Below are 25,482 nucleotides of genomic sequence, written 5' to 3' on the forward strand. Positions count from 1 at the left end.
TTTTGGTATGAAGAAACAATTCAAATTTGAAAAATCAATTTTTTATTTCAAAATATACCAGTTATACATCTGGATAGTTTCTTTTGCTGTTCAGTATATAAAATCTACCCGATCATGTTCATGTTTTGCTATTTATAGATAGATTTATAGATTGGAAATTCCATTTTCTGCTGCTAAATTTATCTTGTTAAGGTTTTACCCAGACTAATAATAATTAAGTTCAGCTATATTTATTTCATTATTTTTAAACATCTGAAGAAGAATTTCCTGTTCATGTTTTTACATAAACTGTAAAGTCGGCGGACATTGTTAAATTGGAATAAAGGTCAGATTATATATATTTATTTCTTTTATCTGTGTTTTATAACATAATGTTATTAATCAAGCAATTTCATATTGTCCTTGTTATTTGTCCAAGGGTTGTCGTATACGACTGTAGGGATAAAACACGTTTTTTTGTGTGTTAACGTCGGCAGAAGCCCGCGGGATTTTTTTGTGACCGAGACCGAAGGTCGAGGTCACAAACATATTCGGTCTCGGTCACAAAAATATCCCAAGGGCTTCTGCAGACGTTAATACACAAAACAAACGTGTATTGTCGCCATTCTTGAAGAAAAAAACCTTACCCGACGACTAAATGTATTGTTTTCATATGTGATGACTTTACAATTCCGGTACATTTTTTAATTACCATTCTGTTGTTCTTGGAAACGGTAAACATGTTTAAATATCCATAACCAGGGCCCAAAAATCAACAACATTACTAAAAGCACATACTGAAGCTTTTTACACGTTTTTTTTTCTCCCTTTATTACAAACACGAAATTACCAAAAAATATTCATATATCTTTAACATTTGGTAAACAGGAGGTCAGTTTCAAGAATAATAACTTTACATTCAAGTTATTTTGAGTACGGACACATAAGGAGTGCGGATGAGTACGAACGTAATGTCAAACTTTCAAGCTGTTTATATAAATTCTTCCAGAAATTAGATAAAAACATATCGACTGATACCAAAATCATAAATATGATTCCTAAAAACAAACAATCGTACAAGTTACTCGCGATTCTTAAATATTCACGGTTATCTACAAAAACAGTAACGACGCAGAGTTCTAAAAGGGGAGTAAACAAGGGAAGAAACGAGTACGAACATTGTTGGGAGCAGCGCATTTTGCGTTGGTAAGTGATACAGCAAAACATTCTATAGTTTAGATTGCATCTTTTATGCTACAAAAAGAGGTTTTTATGAAAGAAACAAGACGCATATACCTGATGTCAATCTGCGCAAAAATACATATTCGTCCCTGGGAAAGCATTTCAGAAATAAAAATCAGGTATTAACAGCACGTGAATTGCCTTGTTTGCACACGATTTCTCTCCCGTTAATACATGGGCGGATCCAGTGAAAAAGGTAGATTTTATGCAAGAATGCCCGAGGACAAATAAGTAGGCCAATATGAATTTGCTTGATTGTTGATATTATTATTCAACTTTCGACTGTTGGCGGTAACACCATAAAAACTCTGCGAGTTACCTTATGGTAGCTATACACGTTCAGGTGAAAAAGTAAAATCATGATTTTAGCCAGTAAAACAGAATGAGTTGTATTTAAGTACTTGAGAATAATTTTGAGAGATATTTTTGATGAAACAGAATCAGCAGTAACTGGAACTTACCTTATTTTTTGGCATCCTATTTATTTTCCTTAGTGAGTACATTTGTTTTTTGTATTTTTATCATTTGAACAGTCATAAAAACTGCTTTGAAAGTCATTTCCTTTTAAGGAGGTAGGTTACCTTGATATTTGTAAGTGCGCATGTCCAACCGGAAGCTAACGTGACGATTTACGACGACGTTTACGACAAACTAAATGTGTTTGTATATCTATTTAACTGGAAATAAATCTTGAACCTGCCTCCGATCTTATATTTAATGGTTTAATAATGCAGAAATAATGAATGAATTGCCGCAGAAACGCTTCAAAACATTGTTGCCTTAAAATGACGTCATTGACGTCATGACGTTACGTGTCAGTTACCGCGCAAAATTAATAGCTTTTATTTTGAAAGTACGTTATTCTGTGCTTTTTCTTTATTTGAACTATTTTTAAACAGCCGTTATTTGCTGAAATACTTTTTATTAGTCTTTTGCTCTGAAAAATGATCAATATTTTGCTTCTTTTATGTAATTATATTGAAATGTTATGCGGAATGTAAGAAAATGGATGATGGTAACTGATGTGATTGGGAATATAGTTGGCTGAAAGGTAACTTATTACGGTCATTTACAAATAAAAATTGGGCAGTTTGATTTGTTATATCTATTTCCCAGTTTCCGTTGATAATTTGTTACTTAAATACAAACACTAAGCTCTAAAAGTGTTCAAATTTCAGTATAAAATTGTGGTGTCTTGAATTAAATTGATGTTACCATGGAAACGAAGCCCGTGACCTATATGTCTAATTGTAAAATTCAAAAGCGTTGACACTGGTCTATTTAAGAAACACAGCTTCGGCTTTTTATTTTCATTTCAACAATATCCATGAGAATAATAGCAGCATGCAGAACGATTTTTCAATAAAAATGTCAGACGACGGGCACTGCTGTAAGTATTTTAAGCTGTGAAATTTGTTAAATTAACTGCAATTCATACGAAAATATTACTAACGTTAGAAATAAGATGTTTTAAAGCTACATTAACAAGAAAGATAATTTTATATAATATTTTTTTATAAGAAATTACGATAAAAAACAACATATAAGCTATTTTAAACATCTCTGTTGCCATGGTTACTCTAAACTTTAAGAAAAATATAGTACCATGTAAAGTTCTTGGTATTTTGCTAATCATATTACCCAAATATTCCATGTTGGTCAATAACAGAATGGCACTGAAGCCGTCGAAAAACCCGTTTTCATACATAATTGTTGAAAACTGAGAGAAAATGCGTTACCATGGAAACACGAGCCCCGCGACATATACATTTTAAGCTTTTATTAGAAAGCTAATGCGCATACTAGTAAAACTATTAATTATCCAGACTTCTACGGATAACAATGAAACCAAAATACACTGAAAAGTGTTAAATATCCGTATTTTCCTTCTTCTTTCTATATAAAATACCTTAAGAGGGTCATGTACTTCAAACCTGGATAAAAATTGTACTTGAAGGGACAGAGATAAACGGAACTGAGATTGTAGCAGTTAAAACATTAAATTACACGAAATACAAAAAATCACTGCGGTTCAACTAATTTGAATTTACCCTGGTAACAAGGTAACCTACCTCCTTAAGCTACAGTCACACATACGGATATGTTGAGGTACGGTGCGGATGGTATTGAAGTACTGAGCAGTACGTCTTAGTACGGGGAAAATGGTGAGAAACGGGAAACCAACAAAAAAAATACAGGACGCGAATAAGTACGGATAGGTATGGCGTACTACGTTGAACTACGCTTTTCTGTGCCTGGCATCTTGCCCAGTGCGTCACCGTGGAAGGGTCTGCGGTGAACTACTTTGAACTACGCTTAACTACGGTAGCCTCGGATAACTACGTTTAGCTACGGCAAGATACGATTCAGTACGGATAACTACGTTTTAGTACGTTTAACTACGGATGTATAAGTTTCAACCAAGTTGGACTAAAATCACGCTCAAATGGCTACGGATTGCTCAGACTTTTGTGCATGTTCAAAAGTTGGAGAAACTTGCAAGTTTGGGATAAGTCTTGAATACGTTTGACTAAGTGTTGGTACGGATACTACTTTGAGGTACGACTCAGGTACGGATCGGTTTCTATCCGTGGCTAGACGTAGCTACCCGCGCCGTATGTGTGACTGGGGTTTAAGGACACAAAATTGTACACATATGTGTTGATCAAGATAATACAACCGACCAAGCAAATATTATACACTCTCATGCCTCGTTTAATTCTTATCCGAAATTGTTTGCAATTTACAACTGTTGAACTGACACTTGTGTTCGCCAGTTTATGCATGTGAATCGCTATCAGTTTATTTTTGCACAAATAGTCCACGCTATCAAAACGTTTGTTAAAGATAAGTCTGATCATTTTAATTAATCCGAGTTTCGCATATTTTCTGAGTTATTTTTTATCATTATTTTTCTTGAAAATTGTCAGAACACTTGCCTGTAAACAATACCGAATAAGCTAAAGTATCGTTGTATAAAGTATAAACCGTACATCGTACATCAGTTCAGTCATACTTGGTTATTAAATATTTTTGTCAAGTCAAAAAATATGAAAAAATTGTAATGTATAACTTTGATGTAAAACAAAATGACGTCATTTAAAAATCTAACGGAAGTGACTTCTCTGTATTGGCCCTCTTTTTTGAACCAATCAAAATGCTTGATTTCCGTATTGACTCTGTTTTCTCGTATTGGGCCTGCTTTTCTTATATTGGCTCAGTTATGTTTTATATTAGTTCTATCTGTTTCATACGATATGTGCAATTGACCTTATACGTGTGTAATATTGTAAAGTTGAATAGATTTCTCTAATAATTACTCTAACTGATTTCCGTTCGATGTATATTTGACTGTATTAGAACTAAATGTTGGCTAATGCGGTTGTATGACGGGAAAGCATTATTTCATAGGTCTAATCACTTTTGTGTTATTAACGTAATAAGATGACCGTTTTTATCGAGTTGTTTTAAAATTATTTTGTATCTTAACATTGAAATCTTAGTCACAAAATATCGAATTCGCCATTATGTCCCCTTTAAAACCAGAAACCAAATTACATATAGTCCATATATGTAAAATACACGTATAAATGTACAAAATGTATATAGATATAGATATACATAGCCTTCTATGAAAATCAGCTTTTTATTTCAGAACTTGAAAGCCAGAATTTTTTAAGAGTAAACCAAATATAATTTCCTTGTGTACTCAAGATATTTTTGTTATACATAATTATCTTATGCACATTAGACATTCATCTTGTTTTGAGTAATCTCCCTAAGTACACATGAAATAGCTAAATGCAAGTGTCTTTAATTAAATCTTTAAATAAGAAGCAATTTGGCTCAAATGACAGTTCCTTATTCTGATCACAGTAATATACTTCTCTAAGCAAAAATGGTAAATCAAATGCTTATAATGTTCATATACATGAATTATATAATTGATACATAAAACATAAATGAGTTCGAAGGGGCAACCAACACTAGATGTTGATCTGGACAAATTTGTGGATTCAGTTGTGCGGGGGGGGGGGGGGGGAGGACAAAGCAGCCAAAACTGGATGGTAATCGAGACAAATTATGGGGATTCAGCCTGAACAGCTGTGTTGCAATTCGATGTTTATTTTGAGATATACTCTCCCCACTTTTGGATTTTTTTATATGATAATTATATTTATGAACATCATGAGCATGCACTGGCCTCTGGACCTGTGTGGCTTATCTGATGTAAATGTAAGCAAAAATGTCTGATAAAGTTCAGCCATATATTTGAATAATTGCTTTTAGGTAAAACAAAGGTGAGAGCTGTCTAGACCCAATGTAAGATACAAGCAGTCTGATGGGTAGAGAAAGGGAGAAATAATATCTTGTTTAACTAGAAGACAATGGGGCTGTTTTTCTGCTCTCTCATGGACTTCAGTTTAATATAATACTACTGATACCAGATTTGCAAGCACAGCGAGCAGAAAATTTCTTAAATGCTCTGACATCTGAATTCTAAGCATTAAATGGTGTATGCTTGCAATTTTTGGTAAACACTGGTAAATATCGGAGTTTTATTATATGCATATTTTCTTCCGCCACTTTCTTTCCAGATAAAGCCTGTTCTCATAAAAAGTATAACAGAATGTAAATAATTAAATAATATAATAAAATATTTTATGAAGATATAACAAATACAACTTATGGGCACAAATGGCGTCCTGCAATAAATCTGTCAGAGCTATCTCCGCGACTTCTTGATATATCTGCTAAATCAACTCAAAACTATAACTATAAATAATGGATATGTATCTCTTAACAGGCTAGTATGAAATCAGAGGAGCTCGAACATGCACCGGAACCGGAAGATGCCAGTGTTTTTTGTGAGACCGTTCCTACTGGATGGTTCAACACAACAAATGCAGGTACGAATGTATATGTCTGTTACATCTGCAAGAATCAAAATGACATTCTACGTCATTTCCCAAGATATGTCTCTGTCAAGATCTATATATAAAATGGGGTAGTTTTGACAATTGACTGTTGCCTATTTACAATTTACTAAATGGATCATATGATAAATCATATTTTTATACATGTTATCACTGCGTATAGTAAGTATTGGTGCAAGTATTGAATCATACACAGCTTATGACTTTATATTACTTTATAAAAATGTGTTGTATAGATATGATTTATATAGATATTTGAAATATTCATAATTTCGCAATTTTAGAGACGTTTCAACATTTGATCCAGATATTTCTAGCTGCATAAAAATGTGTTTTTGAGGTCTCTCGTGTATTTTTGTTGTTGTCTTAAGAGACGGACTGAAAGGATGGGTGACTAAAGTGCAGCCATACCGCTAATCAAAATTAGAAACTACAAATAACTTAAGAAATTTTGACAGATGTATTATTATTCAACTTTACAATATTACACACTATATTAGATCAATTGCAAACATCATATGAAACAGACAGAGCTAATACAAAACATATAACTGAGCCAATATGAGAAAGAAAAACAGGGCCAATACGGAATTCAAGCATTTTGATTGGTTCAAAAGAGAGGGCCAATACGGAGAAGCCACTTCCGTTAGATTTTTAAATGACGCCATTTTGTTTTACATCAGAGTTATAGATTACATTTTTTTTCCACATTTTGACAAAAAATCATCCAACATGTTCATTTAATAACCAAGTATGACTGAGCGGGATGTACGTCTTCAGAGATTACAGCGATACTTTCGCTTATTCGGTATTGTGTAAAATGCAGGTGTTTCCTGTCAGAAATTCTGGCAGTTGTCAAGGAAAATAATAAGAAAATATGGAAACTCAGATTAATTAAAAGGATGAGACTTATCTTTAACAGACATTTTGATAGTGTGGACCATTTGTACAATGATAAATATCGATTCAAATGCTGGAAAGTGGATGAATAAATTGGAGAACAAGAGCGTCACTGTCAGTTGTGAACTGCAAACAATTTCGGATAAGAATTAAACGAGGCATGGGACTATATAATATGTGCTTGGTTGGTTGTATTATCTTGATCAACACATATATGTATAATTATGTGTCTCGTTGCATCCAGCTTAAAAGGAAATGACTTATAAAACAGTTTTTATCACAGTTCATATGAGATACTCGCTAAAGAAAATAAATAGGACTTCCAAAAAATAAGGTAATTAAGTACTAGTTACTCTTGATTATGTCGCATTAAAATATCTCTCAAAATTATTCTCAAGTACCTGCATACAACTCATTCTGTTTTACTGGCGAAAATGATCATGATTTCTAATATACGTATAAACAACTTGTCAAGATTTTTCACCTCAACGTACATAGCTGTCATAAATAGCTACGCAAATGTTTCTCAAAAAATTTGAGGCCAGCTACACCACTGCATGTATTCACTATATTGCCTTCCCTATAATACCCGGTCAGTATTGTACATGTGTAAATAGAGTATAGCAATAGATGATATAGAAAACAAACAATAGGCTATGATCAATGCATCAGTTGGCATGGGCACTCGGGTGGAAAGAACTGAAGTACAGTTGTGTGACCAAAAGTTTTGTTCCACTTTTATTTTTTGCTTTTTCAGTTATTTTTGAGGGCAGCGAAGCGTGACCAGAGATTTACCATACCACAAATTTACGGTCAAAACGCTTATCCGAAACCGAAGAACAAGTAGTTCCATGTCCTCCGTAAATTTTACGTAATTCAAGTCTGTTTAACTTTCAGAAAGCTTTTGAGATTCAATTCTATCAAAAAATGCATTGCTTAAGTACATATTTGTCGTAATCTATATTTTATAACAAAAACAACGCGTATGAAACTGAGCGTGCTTGCTTTGATCACATGACCAAAACAGTTCTTCATTACGTGACAAAAATAAACTATAAATAACCTACAATAATAGTGAAGTATCGTTGTAATCATCGATATCGTACGTCCGCTCAGTCATACTTGCTATTACATGAACATGTTAGATGACTTTCTTGTCAAAAATGTGAAAAAATGTAATCTATAAATATGATGTAAAACAAAATGGCGTCATTTAAAAATCTAACGGAAGTGACTTCTCCGTATTGGCCCTGTCTTTTGAACCAATCAAAATGCTTGAATTCCGTATTGGCCCTGTTTTCTCGTATTGGCCCTGTTTTTCTCATATTGGCTCAGTTATGTTTTGTATTAGCTCTATCTGTTTTATATGATGTTCGCAATTGGTCTAATACAGTGTGTAATATTGTAAAGTTGAATAGTAATGATTGATAGAAGCTAGGAGAAAGAAAAGTGATATTTGTTTATCCTTTTAACAAAGCGTTTTTGAGTTATATCACTCAGTAAATGTTTTACAAATATATAATGAATTTGTTGCTTTACTGAAATACGGTGACATAGAAAACTAAAACCGTATGAAATACTATAAGATATGCCGTGCACCTTTGCTTGTTTTTTTTTTCTGTTTTAATTACTCTGGTCTCTTTGTATCCCGTCAACACCCTCTCCAATCCAAGCCCAAAAAAAGAGGACAAAAGAATGAAGAAAAAAGTTTCATGTTATTGTCTCTAAGTACCCTTTTCACATTATTCTCATATTACTCCCTCCTTTAAGCTTCTTGCTTGTGTTTCTTGAAATTTCATAATTTCTCTTAACAATCTATAACAATCCCCTTCCCCCGATTTCCCAGTCTTTTGTTCTGGACGTCTGTGGCCGGGTGGTTATGATCTCTTACTTAAAGTCACTTGCCCTTCACCAATGTGGGTTCGAGCCTCGCTCAGGGCGTTGAATTCTTGATGTGTGGTTAGCCATCCAGCAGACCTAAGTAATGTTGGTGGTTTTACCCAGGAATCCACCCTAGATAAAATAATGTTCTATGGCTATTTGTTCATATTTTATGTTCTCTTCTTCGGACCATCTATGGAAATATGTGCACACTTTGTATTCAACTTAATATTACGTACATGACTGGCAATATCAAGGATAAAGAAAATTTATATATTTATGGAAAGCATATGTATGGACACATCAATACCAATTATATGAGTAATTATGTCTCCTTCGAAGAAGCGGGGATATATTGCTTTGCACACACCGATCGCGTTAGTATGTCGGAGAAGTGAACGGTTTTCGCTCAATTACTCCAAAACCCATTGACCCATAACTTTTAATCTTGGTAGTATCACTGGGCTTATAAAGTAGATGATCCCTATAGTTTTCGGGCTCATGAAGTCAAAGGTAAATCAGTTGAAAACGGTTTCTGCCAAATAACCTTAGAACTACTTGACCTTGAACCTTCAAACTTGACAGCAGGATTGAGCTTATAAAGCAATAATATAATGACCCTTTTTTGTTTCCGGAGTCAATAACTCAAAGTTAAAGGTGAAAGGGATCCGAACATTAAATACAATTTCTACACGGTACCGTGAGAACCACTTGATCCAGAACCTTGAAACCTAACCGCATGATTAGTCTTATGGTTGTAGATAACGGCTGTGGCTTGGGGTCCAGTAGTAAGTTCAATGACGTGGTGACATTGAGACTAAATTATTTTTATAGATAACTTGAGATGGTTTGGGCCTATGGGTGTAGGGAATGATTTTCTATGCTCAGTAAAAGACCCCTATTGCTTTGGAGGTTAAAGGTTAATGTCACAGTTATATTTAGCCTTAAATCAATTGTGTACATGGATAACATCTAGACCTGAAGCCGTCAAACTTGATCGTGTGCTTATTTATGGTCAGTGGATAGCACTCTTTTTTGTAGGATATTAATCCATAGGTCAAAGTAGCAGGTGATTACACAAGAAGTCTCCTCTGACAGGCCATCATGGAGGATAAGTTTTTAACAAACAGCTCTTGTTTTTATCCAGCCTAATTCCAAATAAATTCAATCCATCGAAACTGAGCAATGTACAATACATTTAGCTTTTAGAATATGTTATTGTTTTGCAGAATAATGTTATTATTGCATACAAGTGTTACAGGAAACGATAAAATATTGTTACGTCATGTTATTTACACAAAACACGCAATACATCATAACACATAGTATTTTTATAATTTCATGCGAGATTGAAGTGATAGAGAAACAGATGAAACGTAAGAACTTCTAAAACTGTAGCTTTTAGAATATTATATTATTATGCAGATTAATGTTGTTATTGCATACAAGTGTCACAGGAAGCGATACAATATTATTACGTCATGTTACTAACACCAACCACGCAATACATCATAACACATATTTTTTTTGTATTTTCAGTCAAGTGGAAAGTGGCAATGGAACAGATAGAACGTAAGAACGTATAAAATCATATCACATGTTTTTGTAAAGTTATAACTTGCCAGATAAGTTTCTAAAATCCTTAAATTGAGCAGTTAACATTTCTGTTAGCTTTTAGAATATGCTATTGTTATGCAGTTTAATGTTGTTATTGCATACAATTGTCACAGGAAGCGATAAAATATTGTTACGTCATGTTATTATCACCAAACATGCAATACATCATAACACATAGTATTTTTATAATTTCAGGCGAGATTGAAGAGAATAAACGTAAGAACTTATAAAATTGTAGCTTTTAGAATAATGTTATTATTGCATACAAGTGTTACAGGAAACGATAAAATATTGTTACGTCATGTTATTTACACAAAACACGCAATACATCATAACACATAGTATTTTTATAATTTCATGCGAGATTGAAGTGATAGAGAAACAGATGAAACGTAAGAACTTCTAAAACTGTAGCTTTTAGAATATTATATTATTATGCAGATTAATGTTGTTATTGCATACAAGTGTCACAGGAAGCGATACAATATTATTACGTCATGTTACTAACACCAACCACGCAATACATCATAACACATATTTTTTTTGTATTTTCAGTCAAGTGGAAAGTGGCAATGGAACAGATAAAACGTAAGAACGTATAAAATCATATCACATGTTTTTGTAAAGTTATAACTTGCCAGATAAGTTTCTAAAATCCTTAAATTGAGCAGTTAACATTTCTGTTAGCTTTTAGAATATGCTATTGTTATGCAGTTTAATGTTGTTATTGCATACAATTGTCACAGGAAGCGATAAAATATTGTTACGTCATGTTATTATCACCAAACATGCAATACATCATAACACATAGTATTTTTATAATTTCAGGCGAGATTGAAGAGAATAAACGTAAGAACTTATAAAATTGTAGCTTTTAGAATATGTTATTGTTATGCAGATTAATGTTGTTATTGCATGCAAGTGTCACAGGAAGCGATACAATATTACTACGTCATGTTATTAACACAAACCATGCAATACATCAGAACACTTTTTTTTTCAAGCGAGTCTGAGCTGATAATGGAACAGATAGAACGTAAGAACTTATAAAATGTCTCTTTAAGACACAGCACAAACTGGTAAATCCTCTTTCGTAGATAAGTACGTTTATATGAAAGGTGCATTTAAACCCAAGTCACACATACGGCGCGGATAGCTACGTCTAGCCACGGATAGAAACGTAGTAATCCGTTTCTCCAACTTTTGAACATGCTCAAAGTTTGAGCGATCCGTAGCCATTTGAGCGTGACTTTAGTTCAACATGGTTGAAACTTATTCATCCGTAGTTAGACGTACTAGAACGTGGTTATCCGTACCTTGCCGTATTAATCTGTGGCTGAACGTAGTTATCCGAGGCTGCCCGATCTCCGTCACTCTTTCCTAATTCTACAACAGAAATGTAATAACACTTTCTAAAAATAAATGGACATTTTGTTAAAAAATGGTCTCAAACACATAAAACATGTACAAACAATATATATATATATATATATATATATATATATAACAATGTTTAGAGATTAGAATTGAACTCTCTACAAAAACATACTCTCTAACGAAACATTTATATCACCTTTACTTTTGGTAAAGAAATGCAACACTTGTGAATGTTTGTTTGTTTTGTTGGGTTTAACGTCGCGCCGACACAATTTCAGGACATATAGCGACTTCCCAGCTTTGATGATGGATTAAGATTCCAGGTGCACCTCCTTGCATTTGCATTACTAGTATTTCATCACGAGCGGGTACCTGGGTAGAACCACCGACTTTCCGTAAGCAAGCTGGATGGCTTCCTCAGATAAAGAATTCAACACCCCGAGTGAGGCTCGAACCTACATAGGTGAGGGGCAAGTGATTCGAAGTCAGTGACTTTAACCACTTGGCCACGTTGGCTCCCGCAATACTTGTGAAAAATAATAAAAATAATTCCTGTCTCAGAGAAAAATCCAAGCACCCGTCCCAGAAGTGCAAATGGTCACTGCTTAGTTTTATTTCCATTTAAAATGTTCAAAGACACTGTGGTGCGTCAAACACATGCCGTTGCACTAATTGAGTTGCCTTTTAAGAATTGTAGGAATATGTCATTCCCCCGAAAAATGCTTGTTCTGAGACGATAAGTGTAAAAATTGAGAATCTATTTATGCAAGGAAAGCATATGTATCGACTCAGTAATATCCAAAACACGAGTAATTTTCATCTAGTCAAATTTCGGATATAACACAGATCATTTTCAGTACCCCTTCATTTCTAAAATACGTAAATTGAGAAATGCACGATGTATACTTAAAGCGACTAACCCACATGTACCTTCATAGAAACTGGATGATGCAGCTTTGTCATCATTGAGCATTTTGAAAAATTCAAGGTGGCTACCTTAAAGATGGCCGCCAAAATTGCAAAATTGACTTATCTCTTCAATTATAGAAGATTTAGACAAATTATTAATGTATATATTATTTTTGTTGCTAGAGGTAACAAAATAAACATCAAATGTACATTTCAAAGAAGAAAATCATTTGAAAAATTCAAAATGGCTGTCAAAATGGCCGCCAAAACGGAAAACCCCTTTATTTTGCATTAGACACTCTTAATGTGCAGGTTTTTCTACTGTATATGATTACTTTTGATAATTGAAAATGTTTATACATGTAACACTTTAAATGTTTCTTCAGTAATTTTATAACAAAGAGGTGGATAGAAAGGATATTCTTATTCAAAAGCATTACAGGTTGAACATGAAACATATATATAAGAATGTGGTATGATTTGTGATCAGTTTACTACAAATAACAGTAAGGATACACTCAAGGACTTTAAAACGCCCCATATGTGCATTTGTAAAACTTTATTCAAGAAGATAATTGTAATACATATGCAAAATAGATAAAGGTATAATGGTGGAAATTTGTCTGTGCTAAACGAAGCGTGACTACTGTTCATGAAGCTCATATTCGGATAAGTATTATTCGGATATCGGTTGCCGTCGCTGGATAGTAATAGCAAATAACTGATTTTCTTTACATAGTTAAAAGATAAACAAATTGACCATTTTGTCCAAATATAAAAGGGTTAATTTATTTTTACGTTGCAACACGCCAAAGTAGGCGATGTTGACGTAATGTAAAACGTTAACATGGTAGTGTTAAACAAGAAATTCTAAAGCCGCAGCCTGTCCACTATAATTTTAGTGACTGACTCTCCCATACCGATATAAGTGGTTGGTGATTGATATTTTCGATTTATAGTGTTTCAATAGAAATTTTGAAAAACGCCAGCACTTTAAATAAAAGTCGGGATTGAAAACGTTGCTTATGAGCTTAACATGGACGCCAACATGTAATAAATTTAATTTTTATAAATGCGTGGTGTGAATTTTGTAAAAGGTGAGATACAGCACAAGCTGCACATGCATAGGCGACAATGGTCATGCTTCAAGTATCACAAAAAGAACCACAATATCAGATCAGATTTAATTATTAAGAATAGGCAAATACAAAACTACTTGAATACATCTTGCAAGAATGGGATAACTGCCGTATATGGATGAGCGTTTATAAAGTCCTTGAGGGTTTATCAAGCGTAATCATGATGTTACTGTGTTAAATTAACTAATCATTGTACTGTCTTAATATTATAACACTATTATTCAAATACGTTGTATCCAGTTCACTAGAATCAACATCTGCATCATTGAATATTTCAACAATAGCCTTCGTGCATCTATATTGCGAGGTTCAGGTTTTATGGCAGTTATAGAATATTGCACAGCGAGGTGAGCTACAGAACAATACCACTGGGATGTTGCAAATGGTTATTCTGATGCACAATTACAACAGATAAGGGGGAAGAATGTTGTCTTCCGGGATTGTCCTTGGTACAAGCCTCTACGAGTTTGGATCCTTGCTCCATCAAAACGTGATAGCATCAAAAGCTGAAGGGTCTCGGTCCAAAGCACTCCTCCATATGCGTGTCTGTATGTATGCTCCTTCGACATTCTCATAGAGAGTCTGATGTATGTGAGAATGATTGTAGTCTGCGCATCTTTTGAATGGTCTTCTTCTCCATATCCCATACCCAAATGTCATATCTGATATATTTTCAGCTCCTTTCTTGAGAGGCTGCAATGAAACAGCTTCTTCGAAACCTTGTTCATATCTGCCTCAACATCCACTTTTGTTCAAATTAAACTCTGTTCTCAGCTGTTTGGCGACGGTTGTCTTTCCAATGCCACTTAGCTTGGATACATTATCGCATCCACAAAGACAGGGCATGAGCAGCTAATAACTAGAGCATAATAGCTGAATGTTTTATGTACCTTACATATTGCTACAGATTCTTCTAGCGTTCACTGAGCACCAGTTCCTTCCATCAGTATAAATGTTCTGCTCCCTGCATCCTGTGTTTGTCAGGACCATATGTTATGCCTGTGATTGTAAATGGTATTCAGTTTATGATTAACAAGGTTCAACTGATAGAGCACCACAAAGGCAAGACCATGAGGTTACCTGCAAGCTTCAGTCACAAGTTGACAAACACAGGCTCCTTATTTAGATATAAATGGGAGTTTTCATTGATAGAGTAGATTTAAGGACTAGCAAGGAGGAAGCTGATGTCATAATTCCACAGCGGTTAACGTGTGAGCAGAATTTGTGACAGGGACATGTGAGGACACATTCATATTTGTTTGAACGATGCACTTTGTGTTTTGTTGGTGCACGTTTATACACTGAAGGATTTGTCATGCTCTCTACTGATGGAAGAAACTGTGCTCAGCAGACAATATTGTAGCAACATGCAAGACTAAAAGGATGTTATATAACTGCCTGTGTAAGACAGGGTTTTCATGATGCAGATGATGATTCTAGTGATTCTGACTGAGAATACGAAAACTTTACAAATATATACATGCCAATCGTTGAATAACTCTTTGGAAAGTCATACACAATATATCATATATAGATAACAGTGTACTATTTAACATACGTAATACGAAGATAGAACAAGAATCAATAAATTTTATACAGTAACATTGCAATGACACTTGATATATCACTGCTGGCATTTATAGCAAATTGTTCGAAATCAAACTTACTTCTTATATACATTTTATGTTCAAATTGTTATGTTTTTTAATAAGAATATCCATTTTGTACACCTCTTTGTTATGAAATTACTGAAGAAACATTTAAAGTGTTGTAATATTTCTAATTATTAGAAGTATCCATATACGGTCGAAAAATCTGCACATTAAGAGTGTTTAATGCAATATAAGGATTTTCCGTTCTGCGGCCATTTTGACCGCCATTTTGGATTTTTCAGATGAATTTCTTCTTTGAATTATACCATTGATGTTAATAATGTTACTTCTAGCAATAAAAATAATATATACATTGCAATCCTATCCAAATCTCCTGTAATTTATGATATGTGACGTTTTTGCTTTTTTGGCGGCCATCTTGGTGGCCATCTTGAATATTTCAAAATGCTCAATGATGACAAAGTTGCATCATCCAGTTTCTATGACGGTACATGTTGTAGAACCGTTTCATGTAAAAATATTTTATGCATACTCCAATATTGGGTTTTTTGGTCGGCATACTGACTAAATCTATTTTTCATCGAATTCTGTTATAGAAAATCGTTGTTTATCTAATAAATTTTACATAAAAGTATTCGTCTACTATTTCTGATAACGGTTTTACATAAAAAACGGGATTCCGTTCAGCGAGCACCTTGCAAACATCACGTGACAATGAGAAAAAATGGGTGTCTTAATACAGTAATGATATGTACGAAAATTGGGCGTAATGTATTTAAAATTTAATACTAAAGCTAAAATACTTGCACAATGACATGTTTTATTGCATATAAAACATTTATTCTCATAAATCTATGAGAATAATTATTTCATATATGGTAAAACATATTATCTATGTTGCATTCTAAATATGGCGTAATGATCCCTTGTATAGCTTGTAATGTTTTATTCAGCCCTTTCCTTATCAAGATGTGTTGGGTATTGTTCGCAAGATTAAAGTTTGAGCTTTTCATTGTCATAAACATCTCCAGGGAGGGTTTTATGAAGTCTTTTCATTTTAAGATATCTTTAATAATGCAGCAATGTCTCTCGTTTATAAACCCATGCAATTTTTCAAATAAAACCTAAAAATGTGTTACAACTTTTCATAGTAATCAAGATGTCTTGAAGGTAAATGTGTAATGATGCAAAATGAGAATGTAATCATGTGTTTTTCTTATGGTAGAAATCACATTTTTCTAAAATATCAAATTTGAAAATGTGCACATCTCCACACAGAACTTGAAAAAATAAAACTTGCTTTTTCCCTTAAAACATAATGAAATTTGTAACATATTCCTAAATAAGTTTCTTATCATCTTATTATTACGTTTGATCAACAAATATTTTCCTTTTCCTAAAAAAATGCCAAAAGTGGGTATTACTTTAATTTAGTTATTAAATTTAATAAACTGTTTCCCCTGCTCACTAATATATACACTTGTAAGGAAGACTGAGTTTCCAGTAAAAATTACCCTTATTTATTGAAACTATAGTGTGGTAGTCATTAGCCCACCAGACAGAAATCCCTTGGCCCACTGCCAAGATTTAGGCCTTTAATAACAACTGGAACCGCGGTATCATTTGAAAATATAAAGGTAGTAAATAGCATTTGACTCAATACTTTCAATAAAATTGATATTGATTTATTTATTGATCTCGAATGCCTTTGTATTCAAAAATTTAATTTTCATTACTGGAAAAAATAAGGTGGAAGTAATGTCTAAATATAAAAAACATCGCCGTTCCCTTTATCGAATTGATGCAAATTACGGAAATTGCATGAATAAAAGAAATTGACATCAAAAGGGTAATACGGACCTAATATATAAAGAGGACAGTCTAGATTCAGTTCAGTATTGTCGAAATGGATCCTGAATAACGACTTTAAAGGAAATGAACAAAATCATAATAAATGAATATAGTTTATAAATGATTTTCATTGCTTTAATAAGTCCTTCTTAATGTTTGTATGATACTCCTTTTAGATAGATATTTCATATACATGTAGATCTATTTCCTTATTGTAACACATTACATTATAATACTTTAAATAATAATACCATTTATCATATTATTAGCCTATTAATTATAGCCTTTAAAAGTTTTTCTGTTATGAAATAGTTTTGAATATATCTATGCCTGAGTTTTAGGCCATAAATATAGAATTTAGTAATATAAAAACATATCCCTTCCATTATAACATATCTGTACATTACGCCCAATTGCCCCATACATTATTTGGCATTGCACCTCATTATGCCACAGTTTGCTTCATTACTTAGAAAAATATACATTACTGTATTAAAGTACACTTAGTATATAATATAGATACCATTACTCACGCTGTCATTTAAATGACATTATGTCCTTTTTGTTCTTGGCCATATGTTTTCTGTGTTTGTTTTTTTTTTCTGTGTTTTTGTTTTGTTTTTGTTTTTAGCTCACCTGAGCACGAAGTGCTGAAGGTGAGCTTTTGTGATTGCCCTATGTCCGTCGTCCGTCGTCAGTCGTCTGTCCGTCGTCAACAATTTGACTGTTAACACTCTAGAGGTCACAATTCTGGCCCAATCTTAATGAAACGTGGCCAGAATGTTACCCAAACTAGGTCACCAGGATAAATCAAAGGAAAAGCTTGTTAACACTGAAGAGGCCACATTTATGACCATATCTTAATGAAACTTGGTCAGAATGTTAATCTTGATGATCTTTAAGTCAACTTTAAATCTGGGTCAGATGGGGTCAAAAACTAGTTTACCATGTCAAATCAAATGTAAAGCTTGTTAACACTCTAGAGGCCACATTTATGACCATATCTTAATGAAACTTATTCAGAATGTTAATCTTGATGATCTTTAAGTCAACTTTAAATCTGGGTCAGGTGGAGTCAAAAACTAGTTCACCAGGTCAAATCAAATGTAAAGCTTGTTAACACTTTAGAGGTCACATTTATGATAATATCTCTATGAAACTTGGTCAGAATGTTAATCTTGGTGATCTTTAGGTCAAGTTCAAATCTGGGTCAAGTGGAGTCAGAAACTAGGTCACAAGGTCAAATCAAAAGTAAAGCTTGTTAACACATTTATGACTATATCTTAATGAAACTTGGTCAGAATGTTAATCTTGATGATCTTTAGGAAAAGATCAAATCTGGGTCAGGTGGTTCAAAAACTAGGTCACCAGGTCAAATCAAAGGAAAAGCTAGTAAACACTCTATAAGCCACGTTTATGACAGTATCTTAATGAAACTAGGGTCTGAATGTTTATCTTGATGATTTTTAGGTCAACTTTAAATCTGGGTCAAGTGGGGTCAAAAACTAGGTCACCAGGTCAAATCAAATGAAAAGCTTGTTAACACTCAAGAGGCCACATTTATAACTGTATCTTCATGAAACTTGGTCAGAATGTTGACCATGATAATTTTTAGGTCAAATTCGAATCTGGGTTATGTGGGGTCAAAAACTAGGTCACCAGGTCAAATTAAAGAAAAAGCTAGTTTACACCCTGGAGGCCACATTTATGATCATATCTTAATGAAACTTGGTCAAAATGTTTATCTTGAAGATCTTTAAGTCGAGTTTTAATCTGGGTCAGGTGGGATCAAAAAACTAGGTCACCAGGTCAAATCAAAGGTAAAGATTGTTAACACTCTAGAGACCTAATTTTAAGTTTGAAACTCATGGGAATTGATCAGAATGTTTGTCTTGATGAATTCTAGATCAAATTCGAATCTGAATCATGTAGGGTCAAAAACTAGGTCACCAGGTCAAATCAAAGGTAACGATTGTTAACAATCTAGAGGTCAAATTAATGACTGTATCTTCATGAAACTTGGTCAGAATGTTAATCTTGATGATTTTTAGGCCAAGTTGGAATCTGGTTCATGTGGAGTCAAAAACTAGGTCACTAGGTCAAATCAAAGGAAAAGCTAGTGAACACTTTAGAGACCACATGTATGACATACCTTTATGAAACTTGGTCAGAATGTTAATCTTAATAATCTTAAGGTTTAGTTCCAATCTGGGTCAGGTGGGGTCAAAAACTAGGTCACCAGGTCAAATCAAAGGTAAAGCTTGTTAACAATCTAGAAGCCACATTTATGACTGTATCTTCATGAAACTTGGTCAGAATGTTAATCTTGATGATCTTTAGATCAAGTAGGTCAAATTAAAGGAAAAACTAGTTAACACTCTAGAGGCCACATTTATGACCATATCTTAATGAAACTTGGTCAGAATGTTAATCTTGATGATCTTTAGGTCAATAGGTCAGGTGAGCGATACAGAGCCTTCATGGCCCTCTTGTTTTTTAGTTCCAGATGAGCCACGTGATACAGAGATGTACTTAAAAGCTATTGAAGAAGAAAAGGAAAGAGATAGATTTGTCAGGGTGATGGTTCTTGGCGACTATGGACAGGGAAAATCATCACTCACTAGAAGGCTTTTAGGACAATCAGTGGAAGGTATTGAAATTACAAATGTCATTCACAGAAAATAATAGTGCTTACGCATTATGTCTCCCCATCCCCACTGGGGGAGACATTGTTTTTGCCCTGTCCGTCCGTCGGAGTCTAAATATGATGCTAACTCACTAGAGTCTAAATATGATGCTAACTCTGTAGAGTCTAAATATGATGCTCACTCATTAGATTCTAAATATGATAAAGATCTGGTTGCACAGTTCGCGCAGAAATTGAATGCCAATAAAATGCGTGGATCTCCCGTCATGGATTAGGATGATGCTATTGATATAAATGTTTGGGATTTTGTTTACTATGCAACACATCAAATATTTCATTCAAAGAACGCCATCTACCTTTTAGTTTTCAACCTAAAAGAATCTTTTGCGAGCATGTTAATTGATGAAGATTTCCCAAATAACAAATACACGATGAAGAGCTGTCTCGCATTTTGGATGGAATCTGTACATTCTGTCGTAGGTTCGAATGACGGAAAAGAACCTACAGTTATATTAGTTGGAACACACAAAGGGGATGGTGATGGAAAGGGAAATGAGCAACTTGACGCAGCAATGGACATAGCTTGTGCAACAGGGACAATTACACATATCTACCCAACACAGTTTGCAGTGGAATGTATGGATCCGCACGATAAATCTTTGTAACTGTTGAGATATGTTATATATAAACTTTTGCAAGAGAAGACTCAGCACAGAATGATTCCAGCTAAATGGATTCCCTTAGAAAAGAATTTGTTAGAAATTAGGAACAAGAAAATTGTACGATTGGTAGATAAACTGAAGATTTAATTTGGAAAACAGTCACCCTATTCAAGATGAAGAACAAATCAAGTTGTTACTTAAGTACCACCATGAAAAGTGGGGTTTGATCTTCTTATATGAAGGAAAGCTTCACGAGTTTGTTGTTCTTGATCGACAATTTCTTATTGATGCATTTAAATGTATCATCACTTCTCAACGTTTCTATAGATGGAGGCCAGGTCTAAAAGAAATTGGTGATAAGCTCATGACAAGTGGTATTCTTGAAATGGATCTCTTGGATGAAATATGGGGAAATGATGAAACAAATCAGTTCTACGCCTTTAAGGATGTTCTGTTGGCATTCATGCAAAGGCTAAGAATACTGGCAGAGATACAGGATGTAACTGATACTTCAAGAGCAGAACATGTAAAGAGATATTTTCTAGTACCAAGTCTCCTGAAGAGACAAGCTGATAAACAAGTGATGGACGCATTTCTTTCACCCTGTAAAAAGAAGTCAAACATTTCGTTTATTTTGAAATTAGAGAACACCTCTGTTTTGCCACTTGTATATCAAAGGGTTATGGCTGCAGTACTTGCAAAATGGTTGCCAGTTTATTTTCCTAAAAGGGATCCGTTGTTGTTCAGAGATATCAGTGTGTTCTTGTTGAATTATCAGCGTGCAGGTTTGATAGCTGTACACAGTGGTGGCTTAGAGATGACAGTGGTCAATTTGTGCCCGACAAGTCCGGCAGAGGCAGCGGTTTGTGATCAATTTCGGAGATATAATGAAATGGTTATACTGCTTGAGTTCGAAAAATTTTCAAGCAGTTCGGAAAAAGACCTTTATTAAACTATTTACGATGCAATCATTCCGAGCACGGATGTAAAGGTAGTTTAAATTTGCATTACTTAAAGAAAGTCATGGGATACCAAGAGATGTGTTGCCCAGATCATGGCCATCACGTTGTGAATATGAGGGAAAACATCGACCAGTGGTTTAAAAAAGACTCTTTGTTACCAGATGATGATATACCAGATCGAAAACTTACAGATAAAGCGCTTAATAAAATAGCACAGGCAATTGGAAAAAACTGGAAATTACTTGGAATCAATCTTGGGCTCGGGCAAGATGATGTTGACCGTTGCGAAATAGATAACCTTACGTCAGGGGTCAAAACTACAAATTTTTACATTTTGAAAGAAGGGAGGGTAAGATATCCCGAGCACAATTCAATGAAATTTCTGATCAGACAAGATGAAGGAATGTGAGGGACTCTCTGTAAACTGGGACAAAATCAACAATATAATCGACAACTTCTGATGATCATGCGTGTTGACTATCGTAAATCTGGTGCTTCCATATTTCTAGAATATTTTTCTGTCTAAAGAATACGAAGTAGATGATTTAGCGTGTTACTCTTTGACTGGTTTGCTTTAAAAAAATAAAACGACACTTTATCCGAAGAGAGAGCCGTCCAACGTTATGAGGAGAAATCTAATATTACATTATTTCTGTTCTTTATCTCCCTGGTGTCGAGGACCCGGAAGACATATAGCATTTGTGTAGTCTAATCTGTTCGTCTATCTGTCACTCAGTCTGTACATCACACTTTCTTGGGTAGTCGACTCCTCCTACAGCCGACAGCATTTATCGACTTCAAATGAAACATTGTATACGTCGTCAACATGAAGTGGACATACACATATTGTCAGGACGTTCATGTCCGATTTTTATGCCCCTTTTTTAACTAGACACATTACAATTAACATCTGTACCTTGTATACTCAACTACAATTTCCATCCAGTTCAAATGAAATTGGTTTACATCACCATGAAGAGAACATATACGTATTTTCAAGACTTTCATGTCAAGATTTGTATCGCACATATCTTAAATGTATTTGACTTAGAGTAATCAATCGTTATTGTAATGTTACGCAGCATGTAGAATTGAGAAAAGTATTTGACATAGAATGTTCACAAGTTTTAATGGAACTTGGTCTACATCGTCACCATGAAGTGGACAAGCGCATATTGTTGCACTTTCATGGCAGATTATTGTTTATGGAGTTATTACTTTTATTCTGTCAAGAATTTTCAGGTGGCATGTAATGTACATAATCTTGTCATCATTCTTGTTTCGAATTTCAAGTAAGTCAAAAATTTTGAATTTGTACATTTATAAATTAAATATTTTGTAATCCATGTATATAATATGTTTTAATCTATACCTCAGTTTTAATTGACATTTGTATGAAAGGAGAGTAACCAGTACAACAAATAAAAATCATGTCTTTTACATACTATCCATGTCCCCTTCCCTCTTAGTACAGGGGCAGTTTGTCCATCAATCCAACTGTCTGTCCATCCAAAGAGCTATAAAAAAATTGTATTTTTAGCTCACCTGTCACGTAGGGTGAGCTTTTGTGATCGCATTTTGTCCGTCCGTCCACAATTTCTTGTGAACACGATAGAGACCACATTTTGCAACAATTTTAATCACACTTGCACACAACATGTATTGGCATAATATCTCGGTTCCTTTCGAAAACTGGCCGGATTCCATCATGGGTTCCAGAGTTATGGCCCCTTAAAGGGCCAAAATTTGCTGTTTTTGGATTGTGAACACAATAGAGACCACATTTTGCAATCAACTTTAATCAAACTTGCACACAACTTGTATTGGCATAATATCTCGGTTCCTTTCGAAAACTGGGGTTCCAGAGTTATGGCCCTTTCAAGGGAATTCCTATAGTTTTTTATGCGCATCTTTCTGCGCAGCCGATACCATCTATGGAAAATTGAAGTGAAGTCAACATTTGTTGAAACATGTGACAGACAATCTTAAATATGAGGAATCTTGTATAAAATATTCATGGTTTTATCAGTAATCAAATGTTGATACTGGTTAATATGTTGTATTGACATGTATCATGCCTGACATGTATCATGCTACTTACCATTTGTGGCTGTATTTTGACAGCGCATTTTAGTACAAAGACAGTATTGTTCATATAATTTTAGACAATTACCGTTGTATTGATAAGACAATATCTCCTTTTAGATCATTTAGTATTCAATTATAGAAAGGATTGAGAATTTTTTAAACTTCTAGCTGATATAATCAATTTGGTCAGGTTCAGGCCATTTTTTTCGTCCGAACAGGTGTTGTATTCAAGCGGTCCTAACATACAATTTAGCCTGGTGAACCATACATTTTTGGCCATTTTTATGTTCACAATACAATTATCTATACACAAAGAAAACAGGAAAAACATCTATGAAACAGTGTTTTCAAAATCTAAAAAAATATACATTACTATGAGTATTTTTCATTGAAAAAAGTTCACAAAAGTGAATATGAAACAATTTGTTTTTTCATTTGTACCCATCATTGTAATGATATTGTATTACAAATATGATTATGATATGAAATAAGTATATAATAAAATCCATAAAAAGAATAAACCTTATTGTGCTGTCTTGATTCATGTTTTTGTAAGCAGAAAATTATGAAAATGTTAAAAAACCCTAGGAATTTTAACAACAGTGGGTATGTTCAAAACAATTTTTCACAAAAACAAGCCTGGTGACCCATTATTTTTATTTGTTTATTGTTTTCAGCACAAATTGTCCTATCATATATGTGAATTTGAAAAAAAATCTATGAAAGGAAAAAAAACTAGGGATTCTCTTTAAAGGGCCAAAATTTGCTATTTTTGGCTTGTGAACACGATAGAGACCACATTTTGCAATCGACTTTAATCAAACGTGCAAACAACTTGTCTTGGCATAATATCTCTGTTCCTTTCAAAAACTGCCAGCTCACATCATGGGTTCCAGAGTTATGGCCCCTTAAAGGGCCAAAATTTGCTATTTTGGCTTTTGCAGCCATATAGAGACTTCATTTATAATTTAATTTGATACAAACTTGCAAAATATCTTCAACAACAATAAATCTTGGATTCCATGATGAATCCGTCAGATCCAATCATAGGGTCCGGAGTTAGGGCCCCTGACTGACCCTTGAAAGAACCAACATTTGTTAATTTTTACCTTGTGAACACGATAGAAGTGGCATTTTATATTTGATTTTAACCACACTTACAAACAACTTAAGTCACAAAAAGATCTCTGTTCTTTTCGAAAACAGGCTAGATTCCATCATGGGTTCTAGAGTTACTGCCCCTGAAAGGGGCAAAATTTTCTATTTTGGCCCTTCCAGCCATATAGAGGTTTCATTTATGCTTGGATTTGATACAAACTTGCACAGAATGTTTATCTTGATGATCTCTAGGCCAAGTTCGAAACTGGGTCATGTGGGGTCAAAAACTAGGTCACCAGGTCAAATCAAAGGAAAAGCTTGTTAACACCCTAGAGGCCACATTTATGACCCTATCTTCATGAAACTTGGTCAGAATGTGTATCTTGATGATTCCTAGGCCAAGTTTAACAGGTGAGCGATATAGGGTCGTCATGACCCTCTTGTTTGTTTTTTCTCACAAGTGTCTTACCAAACGTATACTATGAAAAGGAAAAAGTATTCTTTTTAATATCTTGTAATTCCAGACATTCATATCAGCAGATACAGAAAACTTATTGAAGCAACGCCGTTTCGTTCGTGA

At 34.1% G+C, this 25,482-nt stretch overlaps 1 protein-coding gene across 1 annotated transcript; it reads left to right on the forward strand.

Annotated features, from left to right (window-relative positions):
- The first annotated feature begins 247 nt into the window (after positions 1 to 247).
- LOC128557412 (uncharacterized) lies at positions 248 to 25,482 on the forward strand. The gene is made up of 8 exons (XM_053544777.1): positions 248 to 325; positions 6,029 to 6,131; positions 10,479 to 10,511; positions 10,752 to 10,772; positions 11,112 to 11,144; positions 11,385 to 11,405; positions 19,946 to 20,095; positions 25,427 to 25,482. The coding sequence occupies exons 2-8, from the start codon at positions 6,035 to 6,037 to the stop codon at positions 25,480 to 25,482; spliced, it is 411 nt and encodes a 136-aa protein (XP_053400752.1). The 5' UTR covers positions 248 to 325; positions 6,029 to 6,034.

This window comes from Mercenaria mercenaria, chromosome 5, assembly GCF_021730395.1.
Source record: "Mercenaria mercenaria strain notata chromosome 5, MADL_Memer_1, whole genome shotgun sequence".
In the NCBI taxonomy this organism is placed as follows: domain Eukaryota; kingdom Metazoa; phylum Mollusca; class Bivalvia; order Venerida; family Veneridae; genus Mercenaria; species Mercenaria mercenaria.

Excerpts from the sequence above, each read along its gene's own strand:
- LOC128557412 (XM_053544777.1), top strand. The coding sequence starts at position 6,035 with ATGAAATCAGAGGAGCTCGAACATGCACCGGAACCGGAAGATGCCAGT. Across the intron at positions 10,512-10,751 it reads GGCAATGGAACAGATAGAAC|GCGAGATTGAAGAGAATAAA; the intron begins GTAAGAACGTAT and ends TTATAATTTCAG. Across the intron at positions 10,773-11,111 it reads CGAGATTGAAGAGAATAAAC|TCAAGTGGAAAGTGGCAATG; the intron begins GTAAGAACTTAT and ends TTGTATTTTCAG.